Here is a 14,753-nt window from a genome sequence, read left to right as displayed (position 1 = left end):
TAGTGTCACCCCAATATGTAAGAATGACTTCAAATCAAATGCTTTCACAGACTTGGGGAAAAAAACCAAACCTACACATATTATTCTTCTTAAATATTTGTAAAATAAATGGGATCTCTAAGCCTCAGTTTTCTTTACCTGATAAAGAAGTTGGGGGTGCGGGTGGGGGGCACTTCCCTGGTGGCCCAGTGGTTGAAAAGCCACCTGCCAACGCAGAGGACATGGGCCTAACCCCTGGTGCAGGAAGATCCCACATGCTGTGGGGTCTAAACTAAACTAAACTCGTGGGCCACAGCTACTGAGCCTGTGCTCTAGAGCCTGTGCTCCACAGCAAGAGAAGCCATTGCAATAAGTCCACTTGCTACCAAAATTTGTTTAAAAAAGGCATTAAAATAAAAGGGAGGATTATAAGCCTGCCTATCTCCTTGGGTTGTTGTGAGGGTGAAGCAAGCCAATGGGAGAAAAGTTTTAGCAGAGTACCTGGTATGTAGTATGTGCTCAGTAAAGTCTGGCTTTGATTTTTATTATCTACTTGTGAATTATGTAATCTGATTTGTTTGTTCAGGCTTCAACCTGCTGGAGAGCCATTTCATTTCCAACAACCTGGTTCATACGGGATTCAGTGCAAAGTGTCCCACAGTGGGGACTTAGTGGACTTAAGGCCCATCCCACACCTTGAAGATTTACATGCCAGGTTCAGAAAATCAGAGAACATAGAATTACAAGATTTTTATGAAAGGTAGATTTTGTCCAGAGAAGCCAGGACTCCAGAATTGGCCTATGGTTCCTTTCCCTTGGACTCTTTCTTTAAAATGAAATAAACAAAAACTACCACCATTACCAGCAACTGCAATTAGCCTCTTGAACCTTAGTCTCCCAGCCTGCAATTAAGATAATCACATTTGCCCTAGCTCATATGATTACTATGAGGATCAAATTGGATAATATAAGTGAAATCATGAAATGACAGCTTTCACTGAAGTTTGCTAAGTACCTTGAGCTTTCCATGCATTGTGTCATGTAACTCACCCAGTACATGGTTGTGGAGGAGACTGTTGGTGGCCCCAGTGCCTGTTCTCCCTCTTTCTCCTTAGAAATAAGACCCCTGATTCTTATCTGGGCTAAAGTATATACAGAGTATACTTCCCAGCCTTCTTTTCTAAGTGTGGCCAGAGGTCTATGTTTTGGCAAATGAGATAGAAGCAGAATTTTAGTGAGCTACTTCCAGGTGGTGTCTTAGGAGGACATGCAGTTGTTCCTCCCATCATCTGCCCTGCTGGGTGCCTGCAATGCTTATTTGATGGCTGGAATTTGAAAAGCCATATTATTAATATGATACATCCTGTGGTAGCATAAGGATTGCAGGGCATCAAAATAGAAGAAAATAATCCATTCCTTGAAAGTTTCCTAATAACATGGAAGAGTCATAGTAACATTATGAATGAAAAATGCAAGCCTCAGGAAGATTACAGATACAAATTGGTATAAAGTTACAAACAAGAGAAACTAAAATAATATACTTTTAAGGTGGTATGTGTGCATGTGCATGACTGCACACACATACACATACATTAAGGAATTTTTAAAAATCCACTTATATATATATTTTCCCCATACTTCATGATAGGGACTTTAAAATTCCTTAAAAATTTTAAGTTCTCAAAACAAGGGATAGCTAAATACCATATTCAGGATAGTAGCTATCTATGAGGGTAGGCAATGGATAAGGGAGGAACATTTAGGTAGACATAAAATACTGGTAACTTTCTATTTCTTGGATTGAGTGATAGGTTCATGGGTATGTACTATGTTTTGATAAGTAACTTAAAAGTTTAAAGACCATGAGTGGACCATTAATGATTATGTCTCAGGAACTGAGGATTATGATAAATCCAATTCTATATACTAAAGTTCAGAGAGAAAATATGCTTGTTAACAGCAATGCATGCTTACTGTGTGCCAGGCACTCTTCTAAGCTCTTTATAGTCAGATGAGTTGGTTGAATCCAAGGACACAGAACTCGTGGATACTGAGGGTCAAACTGTTTGTTTTAACCCATTTACTCCTCCTGGTAAAAAGGTTTTATGATTATTCTTATCTTATAGATGAGAAAATAAAGGCCCAGAGAAATTAATAGTAATTCTTTTGAGACCTACAGCAGAGCTGACATTTAATCCAGGCTGGCTGGTTCCAAAGTTCATGCTCTTAGCCATTGCCCTACAAAATGTCTAAATAAATGAAAGAGATAATTATATTAGGGCTTAGTCATGTAGAAGAAATTATAGCAGAGTCTTTCTGTAATAGTGTTAAAGGGTGAACCACATGCATAGCTTAAGTATACTAAAACCCATTGAATTGTATGCTTTAAATGGGTGAACTTTATGGTATGTAAATTATACCTTAATAAAGCTGTTTTTAAAAAACCATACAAACCACAAACAAGTGACTTTATAGTGCAAACTGTGTCCTAAATGATTATTTGCTATTTTAGGGATTTCATATATGTCTATGGGTAAAACACACACTTTTTCTGCAGAGTAGACAGAACAAATTTTACTGTCAGGCCACTCATTTTATGAAAGAAAATGAAACAGAAAAATTTAATTCATGACTGTGAGTGCGAAATTTTTAAACAAATTTCTAGCTTCAGGCCTCTTTGCATCTGCCAGGAAATCAAAGGGCTCTCAGCTCCCAAGATAAATTTCATATTGCAGTCATAATTGTCTCTGTGTGTATTAAGGATACACAAACAATAAAACCTAGGAAGGAAGAGGATGGGAAAAACACATTTGATAGAAAACATACTGATACCTTTTAATTGCACAGCTTTCTCCCATGAATGTAACTTTAATTTTTGCTTTTCCTTTTTAATCTAAAACTGATTCTAAAGGAGATGGAGAAAGCACTTTATTTAGACAGCTAGTTGCAACCACTCCCCTGTTGGGTGCATCCTTAGGGGCTTTGAGTGGTACAGCTCCAAGGGGTCAACACTGAAGCCACAACGGGCAATGGCAGCTTTTCTTCAACACTGTTTTTTGGTTTTTGACAAGGCACTAAAAGGAGAGATCATCCTGCTGCTATGACGCTCAGGGAATCTGTTGGTAGCTTAACTCTGTTTTCATGACCGCTGAAAGATCCTCCTCACCCAGGTCAGTTATCCTCACAAATCTGGCCATAGACCACAAGGAGACCAGATGAAAGCCTGGACTGGACCTCAACAACTCCATCACCAACAATAGAAAAAGTGTTCAAAGTCTTGCCCCTCTAAACCATGGGTCACTTTTATCCTCTCTCAGCCCTCTCAAAAGCACATGTGTGAACACAGGCTGATATAAACTCACTAAGCCACTTCATACTTTAAAGAACACAAAGGAAATGAAAACAAAATAAATCACTTATTTTAACTACAGCTTGGATCAACATATCATGTCATTATTCAGTTCTGTCATACACACACACACACACACACACACACAGAGGCAGTATTTTGGCCCTGTTATTGATAATGGAATCCAGGCCTTTTCATATATATATATATTCAATTCACTCAGTCGTGTCCGACTCTGCGACCCTGTGGACTATAGCCCACCAGGCTCCTCTGTCCTTGGGATTCTCCAGGCAAGAATACTGGAGTGGGTTGCCATTTCCTTCTCCAAGGATAGGCCTTTTCATACCTATCCAATAAATGTACCAGTCCTCTTTCTATCAGACAGGCTATCACCTCCTCTCTGGCACCCCCCTTCCCCCACCCCTAGATAAGCCTTCCTACCACAGCCACATGTGGGCAATAGCGTCCATCAAGTTCCTTGGTGTTTCAAATAGCAAGCCACTAAGCCCCGCAGAGCCTCAGGCACTGTCATACTCGGCAGTATCATTCTCTGAATTCTCTCCCTCAATTCTTGTGCTCCTTCAGTCCCTATGAGGAGATTTGAGATACTATACTTATTTGGTCATTATTTTTACTTTTTTTTTTTTAATCAGTGAGTCACCTAAGCAGGTCAATTTAGGCCAAAAACAGTCACCCTGGGGACTGATTTATTTAGGTTAGCTATTGCTGTTTTTGTTCCCTCAGTTGCTCAGTCGTGTCCCACATGCGACCCCATGGACTGCAGGACACCAGGCTTCCCTGTCCTTCACCAACTCCGGGATTTTGCTCAAACTCATGTCCATTGAGTCAATGATGCCCTCCAACTATCTCATCCTGTGCTCCCCTTCCCCTCCTGCCTTCAATCTTTTCTAGGTTAGCTATAACAGATAATGCTTAATCAGATAATGGCTTAACTTCAATTTTGTGCTGTGTTCTATTAATATAACTTTAAGACAGATGAAAATCCCCTATGTAAAGTCTTTTTTCTTTTGAATAATGTTTTTTTAAAAAAAATTCCCTATATCGAGATTTTTAAGTATCATTTCCCACTAAAGGAACCAGAATTACTTGGAGAAATGGTTGATTCCATTTTCGGGGCCAATAAGCTTGGAACAAAATAATGAAGAGGGGGAAGAATAAGAGGACAGTGTAGATGAAACAAGATTGACATGATCTGAAAATGGCTGAAATGTTGGGTACAAGGCAGTTCTTTAAAGCATTGTACTTTTGTACATTTTTTAGTTTTTCCATTAAAAGTTTAAGAAAAGATAAAAATAATTGCTATTTTGAAAAACACAAATAGCAATATCATGCACATGGTAAAACAAGTATTAATAACACATAAAACTATATATATATACTTTGGCCACCTGATGCGAAGAGCTGACTCATTTGAAAAGACCCTGATGCCGGGAAAGATCGAGGGCAGGAGGAGAAGGGGACGACAGAGGATGAGATGGTTGGATGGCATCACCGACTCGATGGACATGGGTTTGGGTGGACTCCGGGAGTTGGTGATGGACAGGGAGGCCTGGCGTGATGCGGTTCATGGGGTTGCAAAGAGTCGGACACGACTGAGCGACTTAACTGAACTGAAAGTTATATAATGAAAATTTGAGTCCTCACACCCAGACCCTCAACTCCCCTCTCCTCAGCATGATCTCAGTAACCTTCTAAGTAGTCTCAATTGTTTCTATGAATATATATATATATATACATAAAATGTACAAACACATAAACAGGCATATCATTTTTTAAGGCTACAAATGGTAGCATATTACACACACCATACTATGCCTTATGAAGTTATTTAACAATTTTAATACAATGACTATGTCCACACATTATAATATCATAGAAATGCTTTTGCATATTTGGCTTCATTCAAGCTTTTATGGTCTACTCCAGATAAAAGGCTCACATCTTCAACTTCTTCAAAATTACTTAAAAAGGCAGGGCTAAACAGTTTTCAGTCTCTAAAAGTTTCAAGGTTTAGGTTTCAGTTTTGGGGACCTAGTTACCTCAAAAGATGTCATGTTTAAAAACATCTCACATTGTCTCCTACAAATATAATCTTGAGAGATGCAGTTGAACAGAGGATCAATACAAGAATCCCCTTTCTTCCGCCCAGAGGACATGGCGAGGAATGCATAAGCCCTGTAATGAACTCAGCAGTACTTCCCTTTACCGGATAGAAACTGTACCTGTTCTCAACTCGGTATCACTGGCACCCCGCACAAATGCTTTACTGTCTGACACAACGAAGGTCTATAGAAAGCAATTTGGGTTTTAAAGCGTCTAATGATTTTAATTGGAGAAGGAAATGGCAACCCACTCCAGTGTTCTTGCCTGGAGAATCCCACGGACGGGGGACCCTGGTGGGCTGCCGTCTATGGGGTCGCACAGAGTCGGACACGACTGAAGCGACTTAGCAGCAGCAGCAATGATTTTAAGAGTCAAAAGAGATGGACTTAGATAGCAAGGTGGCTGTTCTACCCGGTTCTAGCATAAACTAACTGAAGGTGGGGGGACATATAAGAAGCCACAGGAAAAAATGCGACACATCAGCAGGAAGCAAAGTACATTCATTTCACTCGATTATTTACCAGGGAAGGTTATTAACATATAAAAAGCAAATGCAGCTATGTTATCGGACGACAAACCCCCAAATCCACGTGAATTTGCAACATAAATCAGGAAGCCCAGACTCGTCCGCCGTGGCCCGAGTCCCCACCCCGCCTTTAGGAGTCGAAACTGGAAGCTTCAGTGTCTCCTAGGTTACCCAGGGACACTCGGGCGGGAAAGAAACGCACCGAGCAGCGCCGGCTCCACCGCGGCCGGACCCCCAAGAGCCTTGCGCTCGGCTTACGCCCCGCCCCGCCCCCCGGGCGTTAGTGTGACCCAGTGCTTCGCGAACTGTGAACCTGGCCCCGCCCGCGCCACGGGCCCTAGAGCGCTTTCTTGCGTACGGTAGGTGGGGCTTTTAAAGGCCGTTCACGCAAAGGCCAACGGGGCTAAGATGGTGTCCGCTGGGCGCCTTGGGACGGTTTCCTGAGGGATTCGTGGGCCCAACAGTGGGAGGGAAGAGACAGAAGCCCAGTCTCTTGTCCCACACAGGTAGGAAGCAGGGAGCCTTTCTAGCCGTTCTGAGGTCCGAGGGCCAAACCCCAACCAAGTACGCCGTGGGAGCGAACAAATGTTGGAAATGAAAACGCCGAAAGCGCGGGGAGGCGGAACTGTTTCATGGTCACCATTTCGCGACGTCTAGGTGACGTCGCACAGCAAGCACGTATTCTACTCTTTCACCTTCAGGCAGCCTCCTCATTGTAAGAGCCTACCTCTTTAAGCGAGTGATGGACAGTTATTTCGGCCTATCAACTTCATCGTCAACATCCAATCAGATTTAAACTTCTTTCAGCCGCCGGAGGAGTTGGAAGAAAGGCGTCGAAAGAGGGAGCTTTCTTTCTCTCGCGAGATCGCTGTGAGCCGGCCTCTCAAAAAAAAAAAAAAAGCTAGAACATATGGCCTGACTTCCCAAATAGTAGGTTAAAGGACGGGGTCATAAACCAATGAAAGTTATGAGGAGGCGGGATCACTGCTTTCGCCCCGCAAGAAGTACCGTTAGAGGGCAGACTTTTTGTCCAATCAACGCCTCAAGACTTTGGGTCAGGTGACCGTCGAGTGCGAGGGGCGGAGCTACAGTCTGGCGCGAGGAACCGTTAAGATGGACAACGAATATAACCAATGAGGTACTCTGACTCGGGCGTTGGGAACCCAATAACAGTGGTTGGGCGGGCGCCTTCCCGGAGCGCGGGGAGATGTAAAGACAGACAAATAGTTTTCCCAATGAGACTGTAGAAGTGTGGAGCTAATTGACCAATGAAGACTGCGGGGCGGGACCCTCTGCCGCGGCAGAGTCCAAGATGGCGGCGTGCGGTTCCGCTGTGTGAAACGAGCGCGGGGCGGCGGGTTAGTCAGTTCCGCGGAGAAGATCTCCGACGACCCGCTACCATGAAGGGAAAAGAGCGCTCTCCGGTCAAGCCGAAACGCTCCCGTGGTGGTGAGGATTCGACTTCCCGCGGGGAGCGGAGCAAGAAGTTAGGGGGATCTGGTGGCAGCAATGGGAGCAGCAGCGGAAAGACCGACGGCGGTGGCGGGTCGCGGCGCAGCCTTCATCTGGACAAGTCTAGCAGCCGAGGTGGTAGCCGCGAGTACGACACCGGAGGGGGCAGCTCCAGTAGCCGCTTGCATAGTTACAGCTCCCCAAGCACCAAAAATTCCTCGGGCGGGGGCGAGTCGCGCAGCAGCTCCCGGGGTGGAGGCGGGGAGTCACGTTCCTCTGGAGCCGCCTCTTCAGCTCCTGGCGGCGGAGATGGCGGGGAATACAAGACACTGAAGATAAGCGAGTTGGGGTCCCAGCTGAGTGACGAAGCAGTGGAGGACGGATTGTTTCACGAGTTTAAACGCTTCGGTGATGTAAGTGTCAAAATCAGTCATCTCTCGGGTTCTGGCAGCGGGGATGAGCGAGTAGCCTTTGTGAACTTCCGGCGGCCAGAGGACGCGCGGGCGGCCAAGCATGCCAGAGGCCGCCTAGTGCTCTATGACCGGCCTCTGAAGATAGAAGCTGTGTATGTGAGCCGGCGCCGCAGCCGCTCCCCTTTAGACAAAGATTCCTATCCTCCTTCAGCGAGTGTGGTCGGGTCCTCTGTAGGTGGTCACCGGCACCCCCCTGGAGGAGGTGGTGGAGGCCAGAGATCACTTTCCCCTGGTGGCGCAGCCTTGGGATACAGAGACTACCGGTTGCAGCAGTTGGCCCTTGGCCGCCTGCCCCCTCCACCTCCGCCACCACTGCCCCGAGACCTGGAGAGAGAGCGAGACTACTCGTTCTATGAGAGAGTGCGCCCAGCCTACAGTCTTGAGCCAAGGGTGGGAACTGGAGCAGGTGCTGCTCCTTTCAGAGAAGTAGATGAGATCTCACCCGAGGATGATCAGCGAGCTAACCGGACGCTTTTCTTGGGCAACCTAGACATCACTGTGACAGAGAGTGATCTAAGAAGGGCCTTTGACCGTTTCGGAGTCATCACAGAGGTAGACATCAAGAGGCCTTCTCGGGGCCAGACCAGTACCTATGGCTTTCTCAAATTTGAAAACCTAGATATGTCTCACCGGGCCAAACTAGCGATGTCTGGCAAAATTATAATTCGGAATCCTATCAAAATTGGCTATGGCAAAGCTACACCCACCACCCGCCTTTGGGTAGGTGGCCTGGGTCCTTGGGTGCCTCTTGCTGCCCTGGCACGGGAGTTTGACCGATTTGGCACCATACGCACCATTGACTACCGCAAAGGTGATAGTTGGGCATATATCCAGTACGAAAGCCTGGATGCAGCTCATGCTGCTTGGACCCATATGAGGGGCTTCCCACTTGGTGGCCCAGATCGTCGCCTTAGAGTAGACTTTGCAGATACAGAACATCGTTACCAGCAGCAATATCTGCAGCCTCTGCCGTTAACTCATTATGAACTGGTGACAGATACTTTTGGACACCGGGCACCCGACCCTTTGAGGGGTGCTCGGGATAGGACACCACCCTTACTGTACAGAGATCGTGATAGGGACCTTTATCCTGACTCTGATTGGGTTCCGCCCCCACCCCCAGTCCGTGAACGCAGCACTCGGACTGCAGCTACTGCTGTGCCTGCTTATGAGCCACTGGATAGCCTGGATCGCAGGCGGGATGGCTGGTCCTTGGACCGGGACAGAGGTGATCGAGATCTGCCCAGCAGCAGAGACCAACCTAGGAAGCGAAGGCTGCCTGAGGAGAGTGGGGGTCGGCATCTGGATAGGTCCCCAGAGAGTGACCGTCCACGGAAACGTCATTGCGCGCCTTCTCCTGACCGCAGTCCAGAATTGGGCAGTAGCCGGGATCGCTACAACAGCGACAACGATCGATCTTCCCGTCTTCTCTTGGAAAGGCCCTCTCCAATTAGAGACCGACGAGGTAGTTTGGAGAAGAGCCAGGGTGACAAGCGAGACCGTAAAAACTCTGCATCAGCTGAACGGGATAAGAAGCACCGGACAACTGCTTCCACGGAGGGTAAAAGCCCTCTGAAAAAAGAAGATCGGCCTGATGGGAGTGCATCCAGCACCAGCACTGCTTCATCGAAGCTGAAGTCCCCTTCCCAGAAACAGGATGGGGGGACCGCCCCTGCAGCAGCAGCATCTCCCAAACTCTGTTTGGCTTGGCAGGGCATGCTTCTGTTGAAGAACAGCAACTTTCCTTCCAACATGCATCTGTTGCAGGGTGACCTTCAGGTGGCTAGTAGTCTTCTTGTGGAGGGCTCAACTGGAGGCAAAGTGGCCCAGCTCAAGATCACTCAGCGTCTTCGTTTGGACCAGCCCAAGTTGGATGAAGTAACGCGACGCATCAAAGTGGCAGGGCCCAATGGTTATGCTATTCTTCTGGCTGTGCCTGGAAGTTCTGATAGCAGGTCCTCTTCTTCCTCAGCCACATCAGACACTGCCACCTCTACTCAGAGGCCACTTAGGAACCTCGTGTCCTACTTAAAGCAAAAGCAGGCCGCTGGGGTGATCAGCCTCCCTGTGGGGGGCAACAAAGACAAGGAAAACACCGGAGTCCTTCATGCCTTTCCACCCTGTGAGTTCTCCCAGCAGTTCCTGGATTCCCCTGCCAAGGCACTGGCCAAATCTGAAGAAGATTACCTGGTCATGATCATTGTCCGTGGTGCGTCTTAAAGTCCATGTGTAACTTGTATTTAGTACTTTGACATGGTTCCTGTTTTGTGATGTGTAATGGGATACAGCATCGGATGAAATTTTCTTTTTCATTAGTTGTTTAGTTGTAGGTTTTTTCTTTTTTATATTTTTATAAACCTCTTTAAAATAGAAGTCAGGAGAGTTTAGCTATTATTTTAAGGGAAAGGACTCCCCTAAAGGTAGTAGGCAAGTGGATTTACTTTAATTAGGAGTTTCCACTCTTACGTGTAACTGTTTTCCTCTTTTTCTGCGGATTTTTTTTCTTTTTTAATCTTGAACTTAAAGAAATCCTCAAAGTTACAAAACCAGAAATTTGAAAAGTTAGAATTTGAAAAACAAAGAGCCCACTAGCTGTAAAGAGATAATACACACCTAAAAATGACTTTGATTGGTATGTAGGTAAATAATTCCTGTACCAGAAATGTTATTTGTGTGGCTGAAATTTGAGCAGGGATCTCAGGAGTATAAGCTGGTAAAGCATACATAAAACGTTGCAACTACTTTAATCAGGTGTTTGAGTATTTTTCTTAAAATACGTGGTGTGTTCCCAAGAGCTTGCTTTAACATACATGTTTTTACCATTAGTTTTTGAGTTCTGTATCCCATATATGCACTTTTGGTTTGTAGCTGAAACTGTTCAGTAAAAATAGAGGAGTGTGTTACAAACCACGTTGTCTTTTGCTTACACTAGTATGCAGGAAGTGAGTAGGTGCTTTTAAAGTCAGAATTCTTTGGTCAGTTATTGGTGTGTGGTGGTGTTTTCACTGACTTTCAGAGGGGTATAGCAGGTACAGTTCTAATTGTGCAAATTGCAAAACTTGTGTTTTTCATCAGAGGTGAGTTTTTATTTTTGTATTCACCCAAATTTCTGACTTCAGTAATAGAAAGAAGAGTTGTCTGCAGGCTCAGAAGTCATCCTTTTGTTTCAGTGGGCATTAATTACCCATATCTGGATTGCAGAATTTTTTTAAGTCATTGTGAAATACTTTTGACATACTCTAAAAATTTTGCTGGATTTTTATTTTCATATTTAAACAGCAGTGACTTCACATTATTGAAAGTATTTTGAGTATCTTTGAAATTTTGTGTTTATATTTTCACTGGTGTCCAGCCACAAGAGAATTGAAATACCAGTTTAGGAAAACTGTTTTTTAGTGGTTTATTTTCTCAGACACCTGGAATTAATATAAAATAATTTAGCCCACCTCCACAGTTTTTTCCAAAACTGAAGATTATCAATTTCTGGTTCTTAATAAGAGCTTTTGCTGCTTAACAATAATTCATGGATTCCTTGTCTTTTTTATTTTCCTCCTCCACCCCCAACCCCTAGTTTCTCAGGTCATTTGTAAGTGTATTTTCCCTTGTGATTTAAATGTTGAGGACTTCAGCTAAAGCCCTTGATATTTAATTATGATTAGAAACTTGAGGACCTTTGGATCATGGTCATGTTTCTGTGCTATGTAAGTGACTTACTGAAAGCCTGGCAGAACTCAACTGTTTTCTTTCTGTTATCAAAGCTGATAGTTTTGAAATAGCACCAATAATAACCCAAGGAAACGTCATGTAATTTTTAATTGTCCGTTATGACAGGTGTCTAATGCATGTTAGCATGAAAGCCTCATCACTGCTGTGTCATCCTTTTTAGTTTTCACTATGCATTTATAAGTTTTCTTTGTAAGTTTGGAGACTTTTGTGTTTTTTTGTTTTTAAACTGGAAAAACTAGCCATTTTGAGAGAAGGAAGGTAATAGGCTATGAGCACAGAGGTCCTTGGTGTGCCTGTAGGGAAAATACCTGAAGTCCTACAATTAACACTTTTGGTCCTTTTGCTTTTAAAAAACTGCTTGACACGCTAATATGGAATAGACACCTGTTCAGAAACTTATGTCAGTGTGCAGTCTATGCATAAATGGGGTCAAAGTACAATTTGTGGCTAGATACATTTTTTCCAGTTTAAATAGCCTCACTAACCATTAACTTTTGAATACCTTTTGATAAGATGGCTGGACAAATGATTTTACTCTTCTAGAGAGTGAAGTCCTTGATATCTGATTTTACTCTAACCCAAAGTGTGTGTGGCTTTCTTTTTTTTAAGTTGATATGCCAGCTTATCGAAGAGTAGAGTACTGTGGGTTTTGCTCCATGTTTGAATCTTTATCTGACATCGTGGCTTTTGTTAGATCTGGGCAATTTGCGCTTCAGTGTTTTTGGAAACAATGGCTTGATACCATTTCTAAATGTATGTATTATAACAAAATTATGTTTAGTTTGGTGCTTACCTACAGAGTGCCATCATTCAGATGAATCTCTTACTTGTGTTGCTCATTCTGTTCAGGTTTATAATATTGGTTAACTATCTACCTAAACTTAAGAGTGAAATGAAAGCATTTGTCTAAAACAGTCTGGTTCTAATTCTCACTAGCCAGAATTTGTAATCTCAACATTGGATGTTCTTTGTGACAGCCAGTTTCTTTTGCTTTTATTTTTAAAAAAAATGTATTTGTTTAATTGATTTTTCTGGAACTCAAGTTCAAATGAATGGAATTTCTTAAGTATATCATTAAATGACTCATTAAGTATTACTGGTGAAAAAAAAACCATCAAGCTAATTTAGATTTTTAATCACAATTTCAGAGTTTATGAAAAACTAATCATTCAGCTCCTAGCCAATTTTTTTTTACTATTATTTTGTTGGTTGTTACTGGGATTCCTATTAAGAGTTTTCCACAAAAAAATTTAAATTCCTGCTTTCAGATGTCTATTTTGACTCTCACCCGAGAGTGAGTAAGAGTTTTCCCTTTAAGGATTACGTCTTAAAACATCCGTCTTCTGGCTGATACAAGCTTTTGTCACATTTTGAAGGTAATATGTTCTGGCCCTTAGCTCAGTTAGACCACCTGAGGTACAATAGTAAAAGTAAGGGGTGTGTTGCTTTCAGAGTCTAACACTTGTTTAGTTTATTTAAAAACTATTTTATGAGCAGATTTTCACTGACAATTTTTGTTGTTCTTGTCTTTTTAATTTCTTTTAATGCTTTCTTCAGACAGTGAAATTGCTCATTATGCAGGTACAGCTTAAACTGCAGTTTGGGTCCATATAGGAACCATTCACCAAAAACTCTGTGGTAACAGAACTAGGAAATCCTCTTGAGAAGAGGGCCTTAATGACCTTTTTGTGAAAAAGTTTTTGGAGAGAATTTCTGGGCCTTTTTTTTCTGTCTCTGCCACAGAGTTTGGTTTGGAGATAGGAGTTAGGTATGAGAACAGGAAGAGAAGTGGAGCTGACCCTGTTAACATTCTGGTTACAGTGATGTGCCTAAAGGGAGAAAATGATTTCAGGTGACCACGGTGAACTGTCTTTGCTTAATGAAGAGTTTTGTATGTATGATTTAAACACTTGGAAAGTTAAAAGTCCCACAGTGTTCTTTGGCCGTTTAGCGATTGTATGAGTGTTTTAAAGAAAATAATAGCTGCTGTCTTTGGTAACACAAATGAAGGTGGATTTTTAAAAGGTTTTGTATCTTGACCCCTTTCTACAATAATGGAGTAGGTCTGTATTGCTCCATATAAATTACAGAATGAAAATAGATGGGGTATAAGTTTGGCTAAACTCCACCTTTTTATAGTTTTCATTTTTTTAAGTTATGTAGAATATATTAATTATAAACTTGCTTTTTTCTGAATTTTCTTGACATGTTTTACTCAGTTACATGAGTACAAAGGATATTTTCAGTCCTATAATCCTTAATTGCAGTCTTTTAAAAAAAATTCACCCTATTGTTCTACTTGTTGTCTGTTCACAGTAAGTTCATTTCAAGGTTTGTGCCAGTGGGTATTATTGGTGCTTTTTGAAGTCAAGGTGGATTAAGGTCTTGTTAATGTTATGTTCATCTATAATGGCATAGGGGAAATATATATATTTTTAATATTGTAAACATTTGTACTGAATAACCTTTTTTTCCCCCCCGCAAGCAAAACTGGTGAACAACGGATGAAGACATGGAATTCAAAGCTCTAATGGACCTTTTTGAAGAGAAGTTGTGGCTTATGTGAAGTTTACATGGGCCTCTTGATGGAAGAAAGCTAATCTGTTTAGTATTTGTGCATTTTACTAAAATGGCAGCTTAAAGTTGTGTATCTGCTATTGTGATGCCAATGCCGGTGTTTTAAGTGGAAAAAAAAATGACCTTGCTTTGTGCTGTGTACACAAGATTTCTGGAAAAGAAAAACCCTTTTTATGGCTCACACAGCTTAAAAGTAGCTGTCACTCAAACGTGCGCTCACAGTTGAGCTGCTTTTGTTTTATTCTAAATAAATTGTTTCTTTTGAGGAAAATGTTTTTCTGCCTGGAAGTGAATTGACGGCAAACCTTTGACCCCTTTGTTTGCAGCTGAGGGGGTACTTGCTGCTGCTCAGATCTTGTATGTCTTGAGCAAGAAGCAGGGAGACCATCATTTTGACTATCACAGTGTGTCAATTCTGAAGGATCACTAGTGTTACTGTGACCCCCTTTGTTTGCAGTGAAGGGGATCATTTGCTTCTCAGTCCTCAACTTGATGAGGAAATGGTGCTGTTTGCTGGCACGCAAGAAGCCGGGGCAAGCACCGTAAG

At 42.9% G+C, this 14,753-nt stretch overlaps 1 protein-coding gene and 1 long non-coding RNA gene across 2 annotated transcripts in view; one reads left to right on the top strand and one right to left on the bottom strand.

The window, feature by feature from the left end:
- The window catches only part of LOC122436562, a 62,422-nt gene extending 55,583 nt beyond the window's left edge, over positions 1 to 6,839 (bottom strand). The window contains exon 1 of the long non-coding RNA XR_006268041.1: positions 6,706 to 6,839. This is a non-coding gene — a long non-coding RNA (uncharacterized LOC122436562). The remainder of the gene's footprint in view (positions 1 to 6,705) is intronic.
- Positions 6,840 to 6,871: 32 nt separating this feature from the next.
- RBM15 (RNA binding motif protein 15) lies at positions 6,872 to 14,477 on the top strand. The gene is made up of 2 exons (XM_043460371.1): positions 6,872 to 10,112; positions 14,115 to 14,477. The coding sequence occupies exons 1-2, from the start codon at positions 7,247 to 7,249 to the stop codon at positions 14,135 to 14,137; spliced, it is 2,889 nt and encodes a 962-aa protein (XP_043316306.1). The 5' UTR covers positions 6,872 to 7,246; the 3' UTR covers positions 14,138 to 14,477.
- Positions 14,478 to 14,753: the final 276 nt, after the last annotated feature.

This window comes from Cervus canadensis, chromosome 2, assembly GCF_019320065.1.
Source record: "Cervus canadensis isolate Bull #8, Minnesota chromosome 2, ASM1932006v1, whole genome shotgun sequence".
Taxonomy (NCBI): domain Eukaryota; kingdom Metazoa; phylum Chordata; class Mammalia; order Artiodactyla; family Cervidae; genus Cervus; species Cervus canadensis.
The sequence above is the reverse complement of the archived record's forward strand: the minus strand, read 5'-3'. Positions and strand labels throughout refer to the sequence as shown.

Bases quoted from the DNA above. Each gene is read 5' to 3' on its own strand.
- RBM15 (XM_043460371.1), top strand. From the start codon at position 7,247: ATGAAGACTGCGGGGCGGGACCCTCTGCCGCGGCAGAGTCCAAGATGG. The intron at 10,113-14,114 runs GTGCGTCTTAAA...CCCCCCCGCAAG, and splicing joins GGTCATGATCATTGTCCGTG to CAAAACTGGTGAACAACGGA.